Source organism: Ammospiza caudacuta, chromosome 1 (assembly GCF_027887145.1).
Source record: "Ammospiza caudacuta isolate bAmmCau1 chromosome 1, bAmmCau1.pri, whole genome shotgun sequence".
NCBI classification, from domain to species: domain Eukaryota; kingdom Metazoa; phylum Chordata; class Aves; order Passeriformes; family Passerellidae; genus Ammospiza; species Ammospiza caudacuta.
In genome coordinates, this window is record NC_080593.1 from 72,105,297 (window position 1) to 72,125,747 (window position 20,451).

The window sequence follows — 20,451 nt, forward strand, 5'->3', positions numbered from 1 at the left end:
TGCCCAGGGAGGCCGTGAGCTGCCCTGTGGAGAGATTCCAAACCCCGCCTAGGTGCGTTCCTGTGTCACCCGCTCCAGGTGGGATCGGTCTGGATGCTCCCCACAGTCGCCCCCGAGCCCCAACACCCCGCGGGCGAGCGCGGCCCGGGGCGCACCCGCGGCCGGGGCGGGCCGGGCGCTCGGGGCGTGCCCGGAAGCGGAAGCGGCGCTCGGCGCTCGGCGCGGAAGCGGCAGCGGTTCGGGTTCCGCGGGCGGCGGGGCAGGGGCGCTGCGCCACCGGCGGCCGGGCCCGCTCCCCGCGCCACTCTCCTGCCGCTGCCTCCCCTCGGCGCTTCGCCATGGCGGCCAACACCGGCAACCTGCAGGTACAGCCACGCCGGCCCTACCCTGCCCTGCCCGGCGCGGGGCGGACCCGGCAAGCGGCGGCGGACGGGGGGCGGCGCCAGGAAGGAGCGGGGCCGGCAGCGTCCCCGGGGGTGTCCTGGGCCGGGGCTGCCCTGGGCCGGGGCTGCGGGCGGAGCGGGGGCACAGCGAGCGCGAACGCCCCTGCTCAGCGGGCCGGGGCACCGCAGCCGAGGGGAACTCGGCTTGGGCCCGGGGTGCCAGAGCCCGCGGGTCAGCCCTCATCGCCCCGGGACCGAGACCCTGCGGAGGGGCCCGGGAAGGGGGGCCCGGGGGCACCAACCCTGCGGGACGCGGGCAGCGGGGCCTAGCGCCCGGCCGGGAAGCGCTGCTGCCGCTTCTGCTCCGGACGCGTGGTTTGGCTTGTGTTGCCGCAAGGCTCCTGCTGGCTGTGGGAAGCCTTTGCCTGCTCTGCTGTTCCGCTTGTGTTAACCCTCGGCTCCGGCGGTGTCATCGGTGCTGCGGCTGGCCGGCAAAACAAACCCCGAAGTGAAATAAGTGCGGTCCAAGCAGCCCTTCTTTCTCTTTCTCTCCGGCTGTTTGAACCGTGATCATTTTTGTGTGCAGTGTTTACACTGGCAGTGTGTTGTTTGCATTGACAAAGCTAGAGGAGATGTTATAGGGTTTATAATAACCAGGAGAAGAATGACACCTCTTTAAGATGACATTCTTTGCTTGGGTGATGTTCATCAAACTATAAACCCATGGCCTGATAAAGCAGTTTGTGCCTCAGAGCTGGCCATCTATGCCCTAGTTCATACAAGTTTCTAATAATGCTTTCTGTTTGATAACAGTGGTGTTCTTCACAGTAGCAGGCTAAGATGCAGCTGATGTAATGAAGTGTTAGAGCTGAGAATCTAATAGCCAGGTAATAGTCTTTGGCTGTTTACAAAAAGAGAGTATAGCAAAACCAGGCAATACGTGATGCAGACTTTTGCCCATTTCAGAAGAGCAGGTCTGTGACATGCCCTTTTTTCTCACAGTTCTGTTTTAGCAGGTGATCTTTGCCATTTATTCTTTGGAATTAATGTCATGTGTATCACTGTCTTTGTTGTACTGGGTGCAGGGGGTTGCTCTGGATATTGGGCAATAATACAGTTACTATGTCATGTGATAATTAAAGTCACTGATGGGACTTAAGAACTTTGATATGAAAATAACTGTTTGGGGGGTTAACTTTTGCTCTGTTGCTAGATTTGAATGGTGCACAGAGGTGCATAAGGGAGTCACCATAAAATGGGCAGCAGGAGGCAGCTGTCCATTCATACCTGGGAAACTGCTCCTGAGCTCCCAGCCTCTCCAAAAAGGAAAGACTTTGGTTCTGTTCCAAAGAAACAGATGCTTACAGTGCTCCAGCACTTGCCACAACAGACCCACGGTCTGTTTGATTGCTTCATTGTTTTTACATACCTTTGATTTCAGATAGATCTGTTGAGATGATCTTTGCTTCCAAGACAGCAACACAAAGCAGTAGAATGCTATATTTTGCAGTTTCTTTCATGGCTGTTGTTTACTAGCTTTTTTCTGCCTGAAACACATCAGAGTGTAGGTAGTGGCAAGAGTATCTGTACTGGAGTGTCTAATGGAAACTCCTTGCTGCAGTTCAAACTCTCAGCCTTGCTCCCTGACATTACATAATCATCCTGAGCATAGTCACAATGCTTAGGAAAGGGAACCACATGAGAAAGAATAGGTGAGGGACTATAGAATATTTAGTTGGTGTTGGTTAATTCTGGCTGAGTGCTTATTTTCAACTTTCAACTTACCAGTGGTCAAAATGACAGTTTTAATTGTCTGGAAGTGGTATGGGCATTCCAAGAAGGAAAGTGTAATGAAAATTAATAAGCACTAACAAGCAAGCAATGGAATAGAGGTGGTACAATAAATCCATAGAGCAGTGTGTGCAATACAGTGGCTTAGATCTCAGTCAGATTTATTTGAAACTAGCTGAACAAATAAAGTAAAAATCCATTCTTAACTTCTCATAGAACTCTTTGGTCCTTAAGATTTGGGTATGTTCTCTATCTGTTTGGGTTTGGTTTTTTTCTCCTCTCCCACTGGAGTGATAATTGAAATTTCTCACTAGGATATCAAGAATCTAAATCCTCCTAGAGAAACTAAGCAACTGGTCTTTGAAGATGTCTTCCAGCCTAATGTTTGAAGAGTGATAGTGCTAGTTTCAGTGATTGTAATCAAGTACTTCCTATATTGACTTTGCTGTTTACAGGGTTTACTGATGTCATTGGTCATAGAATCTTAGAATTGTTTAGGCTGGAAAAGATTGAGTCCAGCCATTAACCCAGCACTGTCAACTGCACCCCTAAAGCATACCTTAAACAGCATAACTGTATCATAGTTCAAAGTTTATATGTCTGTGATAAAAAAAACCCAAGCCTTATAATGGATTTCCAAATCTTTCCATAAGAAATGTAAGAGGTTGGTAGGGCAGACTACATAGATAAAATAGTAGTCCCAGCTTAGTACACAGAAACTTGTCCTTCTCACTTGCACTTTTCTGTGTGCTAGTAAATTTCAGCAGTTTGTAAATCCTGCTGTTCATGGAAGGATGGAAATACAACTTTGAGGAGACAAATGTGAAGGAGCTGAAAAACTGTCCCTCAAAGAACAGTAACAGCTTAAATGGTCTCTGATCACGGAAAATGCTCTTGTACAGCAGTTAATGATTTGTTTGTGTTACAGAAAGCAATAGACCTTGCTAGCAAGGCAGCACAAGAAGATAAAGCAGGAAACTATGAGGAAGCCTTCCGCTTGTACCAACACGCCGTGCAGTATTTGCTCCATGTTGTTAAATGTAAGTGTGATGTGTTGGATGATTCAGTAGAGTTTAGTCGTCAGATTGCACAAGAGCAATCTCTTATGTTGACATCAGTATTTAAATTTTTGCTCTCATCAACAGTTGATATTTGCTAGTTGTAGTTTGACTGAGGTCAGATATTTTGCAGCTTTTACCTTTACTGTGTTGTGTGCTTGCTCCATTCTTGTAAGAAATTAGATTATTTTTTGCTTGTGTTTTGTTTTAGGTTTTTTTAAGACAGGAGGCAGGTGTTTGCTGTCTCTCCTCTGGACTTTTGTAGCAGTGTTTCAAGCTGGCCACTGCACGAGGAAATATGACAATAAGTACAGGGATCCCTGTATTTCTGTTGTGCTGAAAACCATGTTACACATGAAGTCTGCTGTATCTGCAGAGTGCTTTTTGCACCTTTAATTCATGCTGCTTGCCCTTCTAAAGCCTCTCTGCTGACATTTTTTGCTCCTTAATGTCATAGTCTTGCTGTTTATCTTGGCCAAGAAAATGTATGAGATGGACTTGTATGTAACAATTTTTCTTTAGTTTCCATGTTCTCATTACTTTATGCCTTTTCACACTTCTGTGTTCCTTTTGTGCCACATTCAGTGTTTGTATGCAAGGAATTGACTTTCTTAGTGTGGGTACAGCCCTAATCTAAGCGGGCTAAGGTTGCTTGCCTGACAAAAGCACACTTACAAATCTTCATGATTTGAAAAAAGTAGTTTTCTTTATAGTCCTTTATTATTAGGATAATCTATGTTTATAACTTCCTGTCCATTTAAATATTACAGACTTTCTCAGAATATCACTTTCTATGCTTTTAACAATATTGATGGACTTTTGGAAACTTAGCTCAAAAACCCGACATGTTAAATTTTGATCGTTGGTTTGAAATGCTGTAATAGTGATTATGAGAACAGTGTGGCTGTTGAAACGCAATTAGTTCTTTCAGATGTTTTATGTAATGTTTCTTTATCTTTTAAAATTAGCAGGCTATGGAAGAATCAAGTATGGTTCTAAATAAAAATTGCCTAGCACAAGCAGCTTCTTGATTAGCTATTTTAGAAAAGCAGTTATTAAGGCAATGTCTAGCAGTTTGAAAGGCTGACAGAAAAGCTTCCAGTGCTAATGTCCTTAATCCTTTAGAGTCAAATTTTAAGCCAAGGCAATGTTCAGGTGAATATTTGATACGACATCCTTCTGGTCAGTTCTTTCCAAGGTATAGTGGAAAAATAAGTAGTTGAGATGTTTGGTTATGTCATGAGCCCTGAGAGAGGTACATTCATAAGAGATAAAGAAGACAGATCTTTAGTCTTGTTTTTTGATTGATGCACATGTGTTTGCTGTTAACAAAGAATTGTTTATCTTCAAACTCTCAGATGAAGCACAGGGTGATAAAGCAAAACAAAGCATTAGAGCAAAATGTACTGAATACTTGGATCGAGCAGAAAAGCTGAAAGAATATCTGAAAAAGAGAGGAAAATCTGCACCAAAACCAGTTAAAGAGTCTGGTCCTGCTGAAGGAAAAGGGTATGTTTTTGGAGAAGGTAAAGCAAAATACTTCCTGAACTCAACTTATTCTAAACTTCTACTCTTCAAAGATCATTTTAACTTGTTTCTGAAATGCTTCAGATGACTACTAATTCTGAAGTACAGTGGGCTAATAAAAATAACTTGAGTTACAATCACAAGCATTTCTGTGCTTGTTTACTAAAATATGAACATTCGCATAGGAAATCACTGAAGAATAAAATCTCCTTCAGACTAACAGCTGAATCCAATGATTATTTGATTTAATGGCAAGGAGCTTGATGACCTTTCAAGGCTTTTTGCATTTAAATACTTAGTAACTAGAAAATTTCAGACTGGTGATTACTGGGGTTACTGAGTTTGATCTGTCTCATACTTGAGAAGAGATGAAAAGCCCTGTGTAGGGTAAAGTTCTGTAAGGTGGACTGAATCCTTCCAATGTGTTGCTGCTGCCTGGTCTCTCCACTGCTTCCCTTCTCTTAGATTTGTTTCTCACTTTGCATATCAGAGAGTTGAACAAGCAGAGCCTCCCAAACAAGCCCAGCCTCTTTTGCCTTTGCTACTCCCTTTATGGGGGTAGGAGAGAGGAAGAATTCAGGATTATACCTTCTGGTGGGACTGCCCTTCCTAGGAGTCCTGAACAGCTAAAGTTGCTCAGTTGTCTCTTAAAACTTCACCTGATTTTCAGTCTTTTTAAATGTCTGCTCATTTCATCAGCCTTATTTTTTGAGGTGTACCATCTTTGGCTTAATTTATATTAGAAGGAAATGGTAATACCACAAAGGCTACATGTATTTTCATGACCTCCACTCCAGTTGTTCCCTCTCTAGTCTCTTTTCCTTTAATTTCCAGTCTCCTTTGCTCTGATGAGAGTTTCATAGTACTAGATGGAATTGTCCAGGTCCTGTTGCATGTCCAGATAGAGGAGAAGTGCCAATGTCTACAAACAAACTATTCCAGCACCTCTGTGTTGCTATATATAAGGGATTGTGTTTCTAAAAGCTGGCTCAGAACACACAGAAGTGTCTTAAGAGGGCTCAGAACCATAAGAGGAAGTTGAAATGGCAAAGGAGGGTGAATGGGAAAGAAATTAGAGAAAAGTGTCCTTCTGGTTTTTTACAGTCATGTAAACCTCTAGAGCTCTGAAAGCATCTCCATGTTTCTTTAGTTCCTCAGCCTGATGGGTTTTCTGCTTTTTGCATTCTGATTTTTATCCTAAGACAGAAGTCTCTCTTACTGTATTTCAACATTTTGTTTCCAAATCAGGAATGACAGTGATGGGGAAGGGGAATCAGAGGACCCAGAAAAAAAGAAGCTACAGAATCAACTTCAAGGTAATTTGGAGCATCCTTTTCTTTAAATAGGGATTACTTCAGTTAAGCAAGTTCCTGTATTTTTGCCATCTAAATTGTATGGATTAACTTAATGTCTGTTAGTAGCTCAGCTAGTATGTAATCTTGATGTGCAAAAGCACAGTCTTTATGGAAGTAAAAGGATTTGTGTGCCATGAACTTATACAGTGACTACATTGAAATGTATCTCCTGCACCCTGTACTTCATGTTAAAATTGTATCACCTATCAAGATAGGAAGTTGCAAAATCCCAGCTAGCTGGTGGCTAAACTGATTTAGTGGTTTTTTACTCTGAAGTGCACTAGCCTGTTGCCTAGAGGCTAAGGAAATGATGATACAAATACATAGTGTAAACAGAACTGTTTTCACAAAAAGACTGGAATTCATGTTTAGGAGTGAGAAACATGGATTCTTGCCCATTTATAATAATATGCAGTGATGATGCTGTCCCAGTTCAGTAGCATAGTTTGCGTTTTTGAACTCAAAACCAGAACATAGTCAGTGAAGCAATGTATAGCAGCTACCAGCACTTTGGTGTGCGGTAAAAAAGAGGCTTTTTGATATTTATTTCCCTTTAATAATGAAGAACTGTTCAGAACTTCCCTACCAGAAGGTGCTTATGGATCTGAAGAAACCTCATTGTTTTCCTGTTTTTGACTGTAACAAAGATGAAATGCCTTTACCAGATCTTTTGCCTGTGTAATTTCAGGAGCTGTTGTATCACCATTGGAAACTGTGCTGTGCTTTTTCTACTTCTCTGCACATTATTTAATCCTATGCACAGTTATAAGAGACAGTTTCTTGTTTTTTTAAAAGTGACAGAAAATTGATGAGCATTGAACTCCTATCCTGTCTCTCGCTATACAGACTTCGTTTCTTCCCACATGAATCTGACTTCAGATAGCAGAAGTAGTGGCTACGATTACAAGATCTAATATTATAGGTTTAATAACCTATTACTACCTGAGTTCCAAGTTTGCCCTTCTAGAAGTAGTTGAGACAAAATTTTTAGCATGCCAGACTAACCAGTCTGAAGAGAAAGCTGAATTACAGCTCAGTTAGATGAACTCACTGACTGAGGAAGATGAGACTTGGTGCAAAACTTTAAATGTGCCTTGACTAAGAAAATACTTCTACAGCTAAGCAGGATCCATATAACCTTCCTGATGCTTTTAGCCCTAGCTCTCAAACCTCTTTTCCATTAGATGATCCGTTTGTTTGCTGCATGTCTGGAGATAGCAGCAAGTTACTTCATCTGCTGGAGAATCTTAAAAAATCCTGAGCTAGTGCAGCCGCATTGTTTAAAATGGATTTTCAAAGTTTTTAGGGAGTGCAGTGGTGATTTAGTTATGAGTTGGTGCCAGGACTTCTACTAACTCACAAATATTCTGGTTATCCATGGTTTATTTTGATAAAAAAGTGTGTCAAATTTCTGTAAAAATAACATTCATTTGAGTAATGTAATTCTATCATATTAGAAATGCCTTGTTTTTATTCAGTATAGACATGGGCATAGATTTCTTTTTCCACCAATTGGAATTTATTGTAATTGTGAAAAGATATATATGTCTCTAACTTAGACCGTCTTTTACAGGAGCAATTGTTATGGAGCGACCAAATGTCAAATGGAGTGATGTTGCTGGCCTCGAAGGTGCCAAAGAGGCACTTAAAGAAGCAGTCATCCTTCCCATTAAATTTCCACACCTGTTTACAGGTCAGGATTACAGCATTTGTTTACTATTGGCCAGTCAGGCCTGGCACTGGGGCCTGTGAAGTGTGTTGTGCCAATGTATCATAGACTCAAGCTGATCTCTTAACAAAGAGATTTTGATCCATCTGACAGAAGTTTCATGGGTAGATGCAGAAAACCTCTGAGCAGCCTAGAGGAGTATAATCAGAAAATAGCATTTTGAAGACTGCTGGTTTCTCTCTTGCAGGCAAGAGAACGCCCTGGAGAGGGATTCTTCTATTTGGACCACCAGGAACAGGAAAGTCTTATTTAGCAAAAGCTGTAGCAACAGAAGCAAACAACTCTACCTTCTTCTCAGTATCTTCATCTGACCTTGTTTCAAAATGGTTAGGTGAAAGTGAAAAGTAAGTTGGAGTTTCCAGAGGTCCAGGAAAATGTTGTTGAGAGGAAATTATTATAGAGATACAGTGCCGTAGAGAATTTAAGAAAATGATGTTGTCTTTTTAAAAACCACCTATAGGTGTTTCTATGCTTCATGCTGCAGTGCCATGTAAAGATACCATTACATGCTGCATTTTGAGAAACTCTTTTCAGTGCTCAGAAAGATTTTGGGAGCACCACAGAGCTCATGCTAACTCTTCATTTGTTACTGTGTGATGTATGAAGAAGACCAGGAAGGCAAAGGACCATGAGTAACATGGCTGCAGTCTAGAAGTCCAGGAATTTGTCCATATAGTCTTCCAAAAGAGATTTCTTGAATTAATAAAAAGCTCTGGGTTTACAGGGAAAGGATTTTCATATAATGATAAGCATACTTGTCATAACCATGATTTAATGGTTTGAGGTGTGGGGCAACTGAGCAACACTGTTTAAAGCTGATAGAATGAGAAAGAAAGGCCATTAGATAAAGTGTTTGAAGTGAGTTATTTTTTTCCCCAGAAAGCTGGAAACCTTAAGCTGCTTTTCTTCTGTTGCAGAAGAAATACAGAACTGGAGACTAGCTTGGCATTAGATATTATGCTTGACTTCATTTGAGACTATTGCCTGAGATTTAGTGCTGTAATATGAAGAATTTCCCAGCATGTTCCTATTTATTTTTCTTTTTCAAACTAGTAAAGTGTGTTCATGAGAGATGGCTAGGAGTATATGGGGTTTGTTATAGGTTGTTTTGTTTATTTGATTTGAAACCAATATTGCATGTCATACAAAAATGATTTAGTAAGTAAAGTTGTAGAAAGTAAAGATACATGTTATTTCTTACAAAATCTCTAGTTATTTTCAGTTAGAAATGTTTAGAGAAAGCTTTTTTCTTTTGAATCTTTCTAAATTGGTGCTTTTGTATAGTCCAGGCTGTCATGTAGAAGTGTAAACTGAAAAAGGGCTTTATTTTGCAAAATCATGCCTGGAGCACTCTAATTTATTTTCTTTTTGTTATGCTAGGCTCTCTCATTCAGTGTAATTCTGAGTCATGGAGCTGGAAGAATGTTGTTTCTTTGAGTAGCTGTGTGTTAATGCTTTTTTCCCCTTGCTTTCCCTAAAGGAAATGACTATATCACGTTCTGAAGTTATGTGTTTCTGCTGTTGTAATTATTAATATAGCTGAAGCTGTTTCCTTCTTTAAGATTAGTGAAAAACTTGTTCCAGCTTGCCAGAGAAAACAAACCTTCTATCATCTTCATTGATGAGATAGATTCCCTCTGTGGGTCAAGAAGTGAAAATGAAAGCGAGGCTGCTAGACGGATAAAAACAGAATTTCTAGTCCAGATGCAAGGTAAGTTTATTTGGTCTTCAAAATCAGACAGAGAGATTAAGACATGTATTTTTAAGTGTAACTTTCATTAGAATACTAAAAATGTCTGCAGTTCCACCCCATTAAATTTTGATGGCTTTTTAAAGCAATCTCTGTTTATCATCTAAACTGTGAAATTATTTCTGCCTTGATACAGGGGTTGGTGTTGACAATGAAGGAATCTTGGTGTTAGGAGCAACAAACATACCCTGGGTTTTGGATTCAGCTATCAGGAGAAGGTATGATGGCACTTTTTTTCATGGTGTGCGATTCACAACTGGTGTGAGCTTTCAGCCAGAGAGTGCTTAAGGTGTTCATGCAGCTCATGTTTGCAGAATGGTTAATGTTCTGCAACTCAATTCCATGAAGTAGACTTAGCTACACTGATAATCACTTGCCCCTTTAGAGAAAGGTAGGTTGTTCAGTCCTGTAGTTTATCTGATTTCTTGGTTAGATGATTATGCTTGAAGAAACAGGAGTTTCTTGCTTGCTTTTTGGTTTTCTGGGGGGCTTAGGGGACAAGGTAAAAAGTACACACCTCAGAAGGGCATGAGAGGGTGGGACTTTCCTTTTCAGCTGTTAAAAAACTGGTGAATAGCTTGCGTTTTTTATGGAAGTGTAACCTTATGGAGAAATGCCATATTTTTCTACTAGTCAGGCATAACTTGTGATTTTTAACTGCTGTTCGGCAGATAAAGGACTTTTGCAGATACAGGACTGCCTGTACCTGATTATTTGGATCTTTCTCTGAGCTGCAGAGCAAGCAGAGGACAGATACAATTATGTGACAAATAGGATTATGTTGTGATGAGGACACAGCTTGGATAATGGCCATTTTTCTTGACTAAAGAATCACTGATTTTTTTTTTTAGTGACTGACACTGACTTTTGTTTATATACCGAATTCAAGCTGGCCATACTTCAGTTTGATTTGGGGTTGGACCAGGTCACCTCCAGATGTCACTTCTCATCTGCATGACTCTAGAGTTGTATGAGCCAGATTTAAAAATGAAGGTATTGTTGAGAATTTCAAGTCATTCTTGAAATTCCAGCTTTGGTTGGGATCCACAGTAAAAGACATACATGGATCTGATAGAGTGTGTTCAGAAGGGGCCATGAAAATGATCTAGACACCTTTCTTCTGAAGGCAGGTTACAAGAGTGGAGCTGTTCAGCCTGGAGAAGAGAAGGATACAGAGACCTTATTGTGGCCTTTCAGTATATAAAGGGAACTTAGTAGAAGGGTGGAGAGATGTTCCTTGGTTTTTTTCGAAGGCTTGTAATGCCAGGACAAGGGGCAGTTGTTCAAACTGAACGAGGATGGGCTTAGATTGGGCATAAGGAGGAAGTTTTTTATGATGACGGTGGTGAGACACTGGCATGTGTTGCCCAAGAGAAGCTCTGGATCATGGGAAGTGTTCAAGGCCAGGTGGGATGGGGTTTTGAGTAAGCTGGTTTAGGGGAAGGTCTCCCTGCCTGTGGCAGGGGGGTTGAAACTAGACAATCTTCAAGGTCTCCCTCAACCCAAACCATTTTCTCATTCTCAGCAACATGAAAGAGAAATTCCGTAGCTCTAGCCCACAAGACTTAAAGGAACTTGTACAACAATGGCTATAATAAAATTTATTTTTCATGGATTTGAGCCACTTTGTCATGTATATCAGGCTATTGTGTTCAGCAGGATTTGGAGTTGCTCTTTGTTGGTAAGAGGTAATCTCTACTCTGAGAACAGATGCTGCTTCAAAGGAGGAAATGCTGTTACCAATATTTTCTTGAGAATTACTTCAGATTTACTTCCATCTATGGTGTTTTCTTAATTTAGTTGGAGACTGTAGAAAGTTGTTGCATAAACTTATCAGGCAGTTCTTTCTTTGAGTGTGAAATCTGTTCAAATAGACTTTAACACTTAAAACTGAGAGGAAGAAGTCTTTTTCTTTTAGCACTCAAACTCTGCTAGAAAAATGTCAGTCTGGAGAGAAGGATTTTGTAATGGAAAGGAAGCAGTTTTTATATTCTGGATATTAGCTTATGCTAACTAAAGTACTATTTATGAGAACAGGTTGCTGAATATTTGCATCAGATTTTTTTTAAAGGTCTGTTGTACTGAAACTGCTTTTTAATATTGCTAGAAGCAAGCTCATTTGCATGAGCTCTTTCCATTGTGCACCTGCATGAGTTGGCATCTTGGGAACGCTTTGGTTTTGTCTTTTTTACACCAGGTTTGAGAAGCGTATTTATATTCCTTTACCTGAAGACCACGCCAGGGCTGCAATGTTCAAACTTCACCTTGGGTCAACTCCAAATGACCTAAAAGACTCAGATTATCGAGAGCTTGGGAAGAGAACTGATGGCTATTCTGGTGCAGATATAAGCATCATTGTCCGTGATGCACTGATGCAGCCTGTTAGAAAAGTGCAATCAGCCACTCACTTTAAAAAAGTAAGTAGGAATCAAAATTTTTCAGGTTATTTCATCTATGAGAGCAGTCTTAATTTGAAAATCCCTTACAAATAAACTGAATTTGGTTTTACGTAATACTGCATGGTTATGAATGTCCTTTTTATTGACTGGGGAGAACTGTTCTTCCTTTCCATGTACCCCCCTAGTCCTGCCATAAGTCTGGTGGAGCTCATTTCTGAATATTCATGCTCTGACTCTTAATGTCTCTAGAGAGTGTTAAAAGCGTTCAGTTTGCCATTTAAATGGCAATGTTACAGAAGTGCTTTTTTTGTATTTCAAGTTAAGTGGTTCTTAACATGCTGGAAAAAAAATAAAAGTATCCCTCATCCACTTGAGAACAGATGGATTGTACTTAAGCACATTCTGTTTACTTGGGCATATTTTTCAAACTGAAAAATTAAGGTTTTTGTAGAGTTCTGGTAGAAACATTGAATCAATTACAGTAGTAAAGATGCAACACAACTGAGCAAGGTCTGTGTTTCATTTACACTGCTGTAATGTGAAAACGAGTTTACTTTCACGTAGGTACACACCAAAGAGCCTATTCAAACTATATTGTTTGGCTTATCTTCCAGTTACCTCTATATTACTATGTATTGACTTAAGTAACATTTCTTCACAATATTTGAATCTCAGAAACTTCATCTGTACAAGAACCAATTGGCATTCTTTACCACCAGTCTAAATCCATTACATCTGGGAATGTCTTTCCCCTGGGGAATTTGCACAGATGGGCCTTGTTCAGTCAAATTTATTGCTCCCTGAGAACTATTAAACTCTTAAATAGAGAAAAAGGAGTGATAGTATCAATGGTTATAAACAGAGGTTAAAATATATACAATGTGTATCAGTTGAATAAAATTTTATTTTGCTGTATACCATATTTTAAAATAGACCCAGACTAAAGGTACTTTTTGTTAATATTTTTAGTGCAAAGTTTGATTTTGACAGAAATTCATGGTTGTTGGGTAAAGGTAGGTCAGCATATTCTGCAGAGGTGCTAATTGCTGTAAAAGGAAGCTTTAATTTGTTGCTTCTTCAAAGAGCAGGTGTGGTAGGAAAAACTCGAGATCCTAAGGTGTCAGGTACCATGTATGTTGTGTTGGCAGCTGTTCTTTGTCATCTCAGTTACAATTACAGTTTTTTTACCAGTAACTCAACCTGACATAAAAGGGTTAAGGCCTCTGAACCGAACAGCTACACTCACTTTGAAGATAGGCTCCTTTTTTTCCATGTGGTTTCTTCCAATGAACTCATTCAGCTTAAGATTCAAAGTGAAAGACACACTTAAATCCAGTATGGTCCAGAATATGAGAGGGCAGGAAATTTGACTTCTGCGGACAACTCACAGTAACAATGTGATGTAAGCGGTATTTGTTGATAAATAAACAGTGACTTTGATATATCAAGGATTTTCTAGATGCTTCCTTCCCTTAAGCAGTCATGTCTGAAGTATTTATCTGTTGTTAACTTTACATGACAATGGCATTTCTGGCTAAAGGGCTGTTAGCTTTTAGTGTTTAGTTCAAATTTGGAACAATCTGAGGCATGTTTGAGCTTGCCATGGAGCAATGAAATAACCTCAGTTGTCACAGTTTGTGGAACGACTTCAAAAGCGCTTCTTGCATCTTAACTACTTTTGCTTAAGAAAATAAAAAAAAAGGAAGGAAAAACTCCACAACTGCAGCACTTTGAACACTCTGACATGAGCCAAGTTGATTCCACTTATATTGTTAATGCTTTAATTGGATGCGATTTTGTGTTTTTCTGAGCAAAATCTTAGCGTTATTATTTGTGTTGTAACAGACAGAGCTTTCCTCAGTTGTCAGTAATTAACTGTAAACCTTTCCTTGCCATGTGTGATAATTCAGGTTTGCCAGAGTGCATTTTGAATATTACAATCTGCTGCCCTGCTTCTTGCTCTAAATTCAGCTTGGAGCAGCAGATGCAGTTCTGTCCATAGTCAGTTAGCGTGTTGTCCTTGAACCTCTGTGTATGCTCCGAGTTCCCGTGGCTGTGTGGTGCTGCAGGTAACAGCCAGGGAAGGCAAAATCCTTGGTACCGGACAGTGTGCTGCACAAAGGGAACAGATGCACGGCGCAGCTTTTCTTTGCTCTGTCCGTCTGTCCGTCCGGGGGCGGGCGGGAAGGCAGCTGTTTTATTCTCCCGCTAGGTGGCGCTGTTTCCTACGCAGCGCTGCCCAGGTGGTGCCGGGAAAGGTGCTGGGAGCTTGGGAAGGCGGGATGTCAGAGGGAAAAGCACTGGGAAGCTTTTAGAGAGCTGTTTACCAGCGATGAATGAGCTCCTCAAGTGACCAGGGAGCAGGAAGGGTGGTCTTCACCAAGCAGATTTCCTGGCACGTCAGTTTTCTGCAGAAATCCTCAGACTTAAGAGGATGTGGCTTCTGGGATTTGACCTGATGTGAATTTAAGTGTCTAGCTACAGCTGCATGTTTTCAAGGTGAATAATACCAGTACACTTGTACAATTTCTCTTCCACAGGACGTGTGTTCCCAATGGGTAGGGCATCTGCATAAAATCAAGGAATGGTTTTTGCTTGGGGTGCTGTTCAGCTTCTGGTTTCTGTCTTCAAAACAGTAACTCCCATAAACTGAGTGTTTTCTTATTTTTAGGTAAAAGGACCATCAGTGTCTAATCCAAATACGATGGTAGATTTATTCACCCCTTGCTCTCCAGGTGATCCTGAAGCCTTAGAAATGACATGGATGGAGGTCCCAGGTGATAAATTACTGGAGCCTAGAGTTTCCATGGTAGGTATTGCTTGTAGCATTTCTTTCTTATTTTGCAGAACTCTGAAAAGACTTTAAGGTAAAGAGTCTTTTTCAGGACAATGGGATGAGACATTTGTTTTCAGAAATGCTGGGCATACCAGATAACATTTTGAATTCTCAACATAAATCACTACAGTATGGCATGCTATGAAAAAGACAGCTGTCTATCCCTGATAAGCATTTCTTATTCTTGTCTGCTGGCATGCAGCTGCCATTCTTTCATCCATAGACAGTATTTGCCTCTTGCACTGTTCTTTCACTTGGCTTTTATTTATTCAAAACCTTTAGGGTTCCTGCACCATGATACACTTTCTTCTCATCATTGTGGCATTAATACTGGGAAATGGAAAATTACATTCACTGTAAATTAGGAAGTGATGTTCTATAGGAAAATATTGCCCATGAAATAAATACAAGTATAAAACCAAAATGTAAGAAGATTTTGGATATAAAGGTAGTTTAGGTTTAAATTTATCACAGGTAATAAAGCAGCTTTTTCTGCTGTTTTCTTTGTGCATATGCAAATACTTGCTTTGGCCTAGGGAATAAAATATGTAAGACAGTTTTCAGTTTTAGATCACTACTTTAAAAAAAAATAATTGCTGGACACTCATTCTGTATTTTCGCCCAAGAGCAGCAGAAGAAAATTTTGTATTTAAGTACAAAGTTTGTGGGAAGCACTTAATAACAAATCTGTGTTGCTGTAGTTTCCTGTGTGCAAACAGTCTTGTAAGGAATGAAAGAAATCAATGCATTTCATGGGGAATCGCAGGCAATGCTTTGAAAATAGAACCATCACTGTATTTCAGAAAATAATTTCCTGTGTGAATTTGCATACTGAGGAAGCAGAAGAGGATTTATGCAGGTGCAGGCCTGCCCTAAAACTTCTCTCTGCATGATCTATAATTGGATTTTTAATCAGTGCTTCCTGAAATTAAAGACAGCAGTTCCTTGTGTGCTCCTAATGGTACCTGGGCTCTGATGCACTACAGGCAGATGTTTCAGTGTCCAAAATCCATTCTTGTCCTTAAAATATAAGGCTTTAATTCTTTTTGAGCAGAGTGCCTATGGTCTGATGAGACAAATATCATGTGTGGAAAACCATTATACTAATTTTTTTATTTTACCCATCATTTATAGCAATATGAGGTGTTGGGCATCTACTTTTTTCAGTTGCCCTTGGTTGGGAATTTATTCGTTTTCTTTACCCTTTTTTATTCATAATGTATTTTAACTGCTGCTCAAGACCTATGAAATTTTTTTCTAAACTCCATTTCCTAGCATCTAAATATTTATCTAGGAAATTTACTGAGTTGAAGAGTCAGAAATTACCAGTCAGGAGCAGTAAAACTTTGCAAGAGATGAATCACAAATTGCTGTTCTACATTGCTGGACTGTGAAGAATACATGGGAACATCTCAGTATTTTCCACTTAATCTGCTGTAGTTAATAATGGTTTGAAAATAGTAACTAACCAAAAGAAAAAAAAATTCAGCTCTTTCAAAAAAAGAGATGAATAAAACTTGAATGGATGAGTGGCTTAAACGTAAACCTTAGGTTGTGATTTTGTTACTGGAAAACTCATTGACTGTTGTCTGTATTCAAAGGGTTAAAAGGCTGCCTCTGTGCAGAAGTGTTCAGGCTTACTTAAAGTTTTGTGTTAATGGGAACTTTTTAAGGGTTTTTTTAATGCATATTTGTCCTGGCAAAAAAATTGCTAGCAGTGGTACTATACTTGTTTCTGAAAACATGTTTGTTTTATTTCTGACAGGCTGATATGCTCAGGTCGCTTGCTAGCACAAAACCAACAGTTAATGAACAGGACTTGGAGAAGTTAAGGAAGTTTACAGAAGACTTTGGTCAGGAAGGCTAAACCAAAGATATGTGTGAAGCATTAGAACCTTTTTTTTTTTTTTTAAGTATTCTTGTGTCTTTATTGATGGCACTTCAAATAAATGCCAATAAAATCACCCCTTTCTTACTTTGCAGAAGGAATAGAAGATACCTTTGCAAAGACCCTTAAGCTTTTGTATTGTATTGTTTTCCTCAGATGTCTATTAAATGTCTTCTATTGAAAAATAATACAAAAATGCAATTTTAGGGTGAGACAGCAAAGTGATGTGGTAATGTCTAATAAATACTAGAAAGCTTTAAATTACTAGTTCCATATTAGGTAGTATATTAGACCTGGATACCAGTGAATTTTAGTTTTTGACCTTACCTCCCAGTAAGGTAAAAAACCTTTTTAAGGAGTGGGAGAGAACATATTTGTCAGGTGTTTTCAGTCAATCAGCATATGTATTAATTGCTCTCATTTCATTTAGGAAAATGGCAACAAAATTTTCTAATCAAGCATACTGCGAGTGTGGGTTTGCTGTTAAAGTAAGAAAGAAAACACTGTGAGGATAAGACTACATGGGCCAGTACTTTGATTAAATATTGGTGGACCTGTTATTTGGCTTTTTTTTTCTGCTATGCTATGTTAAAATTTTGCCTTAAACAGCAGGCTTTTGTTTTTAACTCTTTACTAGCTGGTACACACTGTCACTATGCAATTTAACACAAGTTTGTTAAATGCAAGTCACTCGGAAGGTGTTTTGCTGGCTCTTCTTGGGGGGTTGTTTGGATTTACTTTATTTGGTTTTTAAAATCTGGATTCTCTTCCTGGTGAAGTTTTGACTGAAGTTAGAAAAAAGCTTTAGAAATGTCCTCTGAGATCCCACGTGTTGAGGCTGGCAAGGTATATGTAGTCATTGGAGAATGTCTGGGAGGTATTTGGGAAATAGCATACTTCACATGCGAGGAGATTAGAACAGATGTTTTAGCCACAGCCTTTCCAGTGATAAATTAACCCAGAACCCCACTGGTAACTGTAGCATATAGGTTACATCAATTTAGTGCTTAAACTGGGAGAGAAGGCTGGCAGTTTAGTACAGAAGTAGCACTTCCATTGCTCTTTTTCTGCAGAACTGCAAATGGAGATGTGCCTGAATGTAACTTAAAACACTACAGCATCAGCATTGAGTTTGTGCCTTGTAAGTTTGCACTGGCTGTAGATATGAAACATCATTAGAATATCTAGAATACTCTATCTTCCATTATCATTGTCCAACTCTATCCTGCAAATGTTTTGTTTAACTTGTATTAAAAGAAATTTGCACATTTTAGGTGTGTATGTTTTATGTACATATGCACAAATATGATCATCTTTTGATGGGGTTTGGTTTCTTCTATGTACATATTTTGTCTACTTTATAAATCATAGGATGGGTGACATTTTCTGTACTTTAATGAAGTAAAATGTTGTAGTACAACATCAGCTATGTTGAGTATTTTTTCAATGTTATGTTCAAGTTTTTACTGCTTTATTGTCTCCTTAGACTTTTGTTTCTGTGTTTAATAGCCAAACAAAATAGTTAAATATTCTTTGATCTGCAAGGTGCTGAGCTTTTTTTTACTAACATGGTGAAGCGTTTTTTCCAAAATCCTTCAGTTACACAGCTTTACCTTTGTCTTACATCAGAATGTGTAAATGTGAATCAGTGGGCTGTAAATCTTTCTGACAGCTTTTGGGGGGATGGCAGGAGTGGGAGTGGGTGAGGGCAGGAATTCCAGCATAGGTAGAGCAACTATGGTTAGTAAACTTAATCCTTATTGCAACAGGATCTTGTTTGTAGTTTTCTCTTGTGAACACTTCAGAAGTGAGCCACACACTAGCGTGGCTGTCCTTCAGAGGTTTGAAGCCACTGTCTGAAGTATTTATCTCTTGACCTTTTGAAAAATGAGAGTCCTTACTGCAACCCTGCAATCTTAAAATTCTCAGGAATATTTTGGTTTTTGGTTTATGTTTTCCTTTTTGTGGTAAGCTGATTTGTCTTATGGGCTTCCATATGCTTAACTGTATAATCTCGTATCTTTAATGCAAAAGAAAAGTATACTGTATGTTTTAAATTTACATCTTGCTGCTTGCTCAGATGACATCTGTAACAGAACCTTTAGTATTTGATGTTGAAAGTTGTTTTTAGAAATATATTCCAAATAAACTTTGCTGCTTAGAATTGCAGCTACAAGGGCAACTTTTTGGTTTGCTGTCTTTGTGAAATTATGATAAATTAATATATATCTATCATCGAGATTCTTAGCCAAGTTATCAATAGCTGATGATAGTCTAATGAGGGAGCATGCAAAATCACTTTTTAGTTTGCAGTGTTAATTGAAAATAGTCTAAATCAAAGAATTCATGAAAGACTGTATTTGCTTTGAATAATCAAAACCTCTTTAAATACTGGACAAATTAGTTGTACATTTTTAACGTGGTCTGATCTTTGGCTGGTTAGCTTACAAATTGTTTTCGTACCTTCTGGTGTTACTGCTTACTCTGACTGCAATATGAAAAAATGTGATTTTCCTTCCTGTGTGTAAAATAATTTTTAAATCACTTCTGTATGTGCTTATGTCCTTCACAGATGGTTTCTTCACAGTGACATTAAGTTTTGGATATCCTACCATTTGTGGTCTGTCTCTTGATGTACATACTTACAGGGTTAGAATAGCTCAGTAAATCAACTTATTTTTTTTCCTGTATTCCCTGAGTGACGTCAAGTTCCAGAGTAGTTTGATTTACATGTTGCCTTTTTGTTCTTGTCTAGCATAACAAAAGCATACAAGTCTTTTCAGTCTTCCATAAATCTCTTCAGTTTTTCATTTGGTTTGTCTTTCAAGTCTACTGGTCTTTGAATATACTCATATGCTTTTGTTTTAACTAGTGGAGCAGAACAAGTGTAGCTGAGGGAGATACTCTGGAATTGGCTTTTTTCGTGTTCCTGCCTGTCAGAATTTGCTCTTTTTGTCAACTGAAGCAAAGAGGCTGCTGAATATTCTCTGGTCAGATGTTTTGATCTACTTAAGGGTTTTAATAAGAATATTCCACATTTTTTTGTTGGCCTTCAGAGGATTATCTTGACAGGAAGCTATTTAATAGTTCTGAATATGTTGAAATATGCAGGAACATCTTCATTTTGCTGTTTACTCTTTCCTTCCTCCAGAATGACAAGCTGGTTTCAAGATTGGCTTCCATACATGTTTTTGGTCTTAACCAGATTCACCCTAGTAATCATGGTTGACTTAAAGCCGTTCCTGTAACTTACGTAAACTATTGCAAGAACTCAGTGGACTGTTTGTTTCACACTGTGCTGCTATTCCAGCAGATAATTAATTCTTATCAAAACATTGTTTCTTTTATTCTTGAGCAGTCAGCTTTTGTTGTAGCTCATGTGGCATAGCTTCAGTGCTTTCCCCTTCAATTTTTCTTTAGGTTTTTATTAACGTACTAATCTAGGGATTTTATTCCACAGATCCCCTGTTGTCATAATTAGCTGCATAAAAACTCTTTTAATTGGTCGTTCATCCTCTGTCCTGGCATTTGTAGTGACAGCCCAGGTATTAGATAAGATTGTCCTGTTTTTATCTTTTGGTCCCTGTGACCTAATTAGAATTCTTCCTCTCCCTCCCTACTTCTACATGCACACACACCCTTCTGATGGGAGCTTTTCTATTAGGCCGCTGGTTTGTGACATTTTCTGTTTACTTGCCTTTGCAGCCTTCCTACCTGAGAGGCTCCAACTTGAAT

At 39.4% G+C, this 20,451-nt stretch overlaps 1 protein-coding gene across 2 annotated transcripts; it reads left to right on the top strand.

The window, feature by feature from the left end:
- The first annotated feature begins 237 nt into the window (after nucleotides 1–237).
- VPS4B (vacuolar protein sorting 4 homolog B) lies at nucleotides 238–18,898 on the top strand. Of its 2 annotated transcripts, XM_058803322.1 has the most exons (11): nucleotides 238–365; nucleotides 3,103–3,214; nucleotides 4,591–4,741; nucleotides 6,008–6,075; nucleotides 7,688–7,807; nucleotides 8,031–8,187; nucleotides 9,406–9,554; nucleotides 9,730–9,811; nucleotides 11,791–12,010; nucleotides 14,664–14,801; nucleotides 16,594–18,898. In XM_058803322.1, exons 1-11 carry the CDS (start codon nucleotides 339–341, stop codon nucleotides 16,693–16,695), a joined length of 1,326 nt encoding a protein of 441 aa, XP_058659305.1. In that variant the 5' UTR covers nucleotides 238–338; the 3' UTR covers nucleotides 16,696–18,898. The 2 variants fall into 2 exon arrangements, with proteins under 2 accessions (XP_058659305.1, XP_058659296.1); XM_058803313.1 differs by lacking the exon at nucleotides 238–365 and having other exon boundaries at nucleotides 2,509–3,214.
- The last annotated feature ends 1,553 nt before the right edge of the window (nucleotides 18,899–20,451 follow it).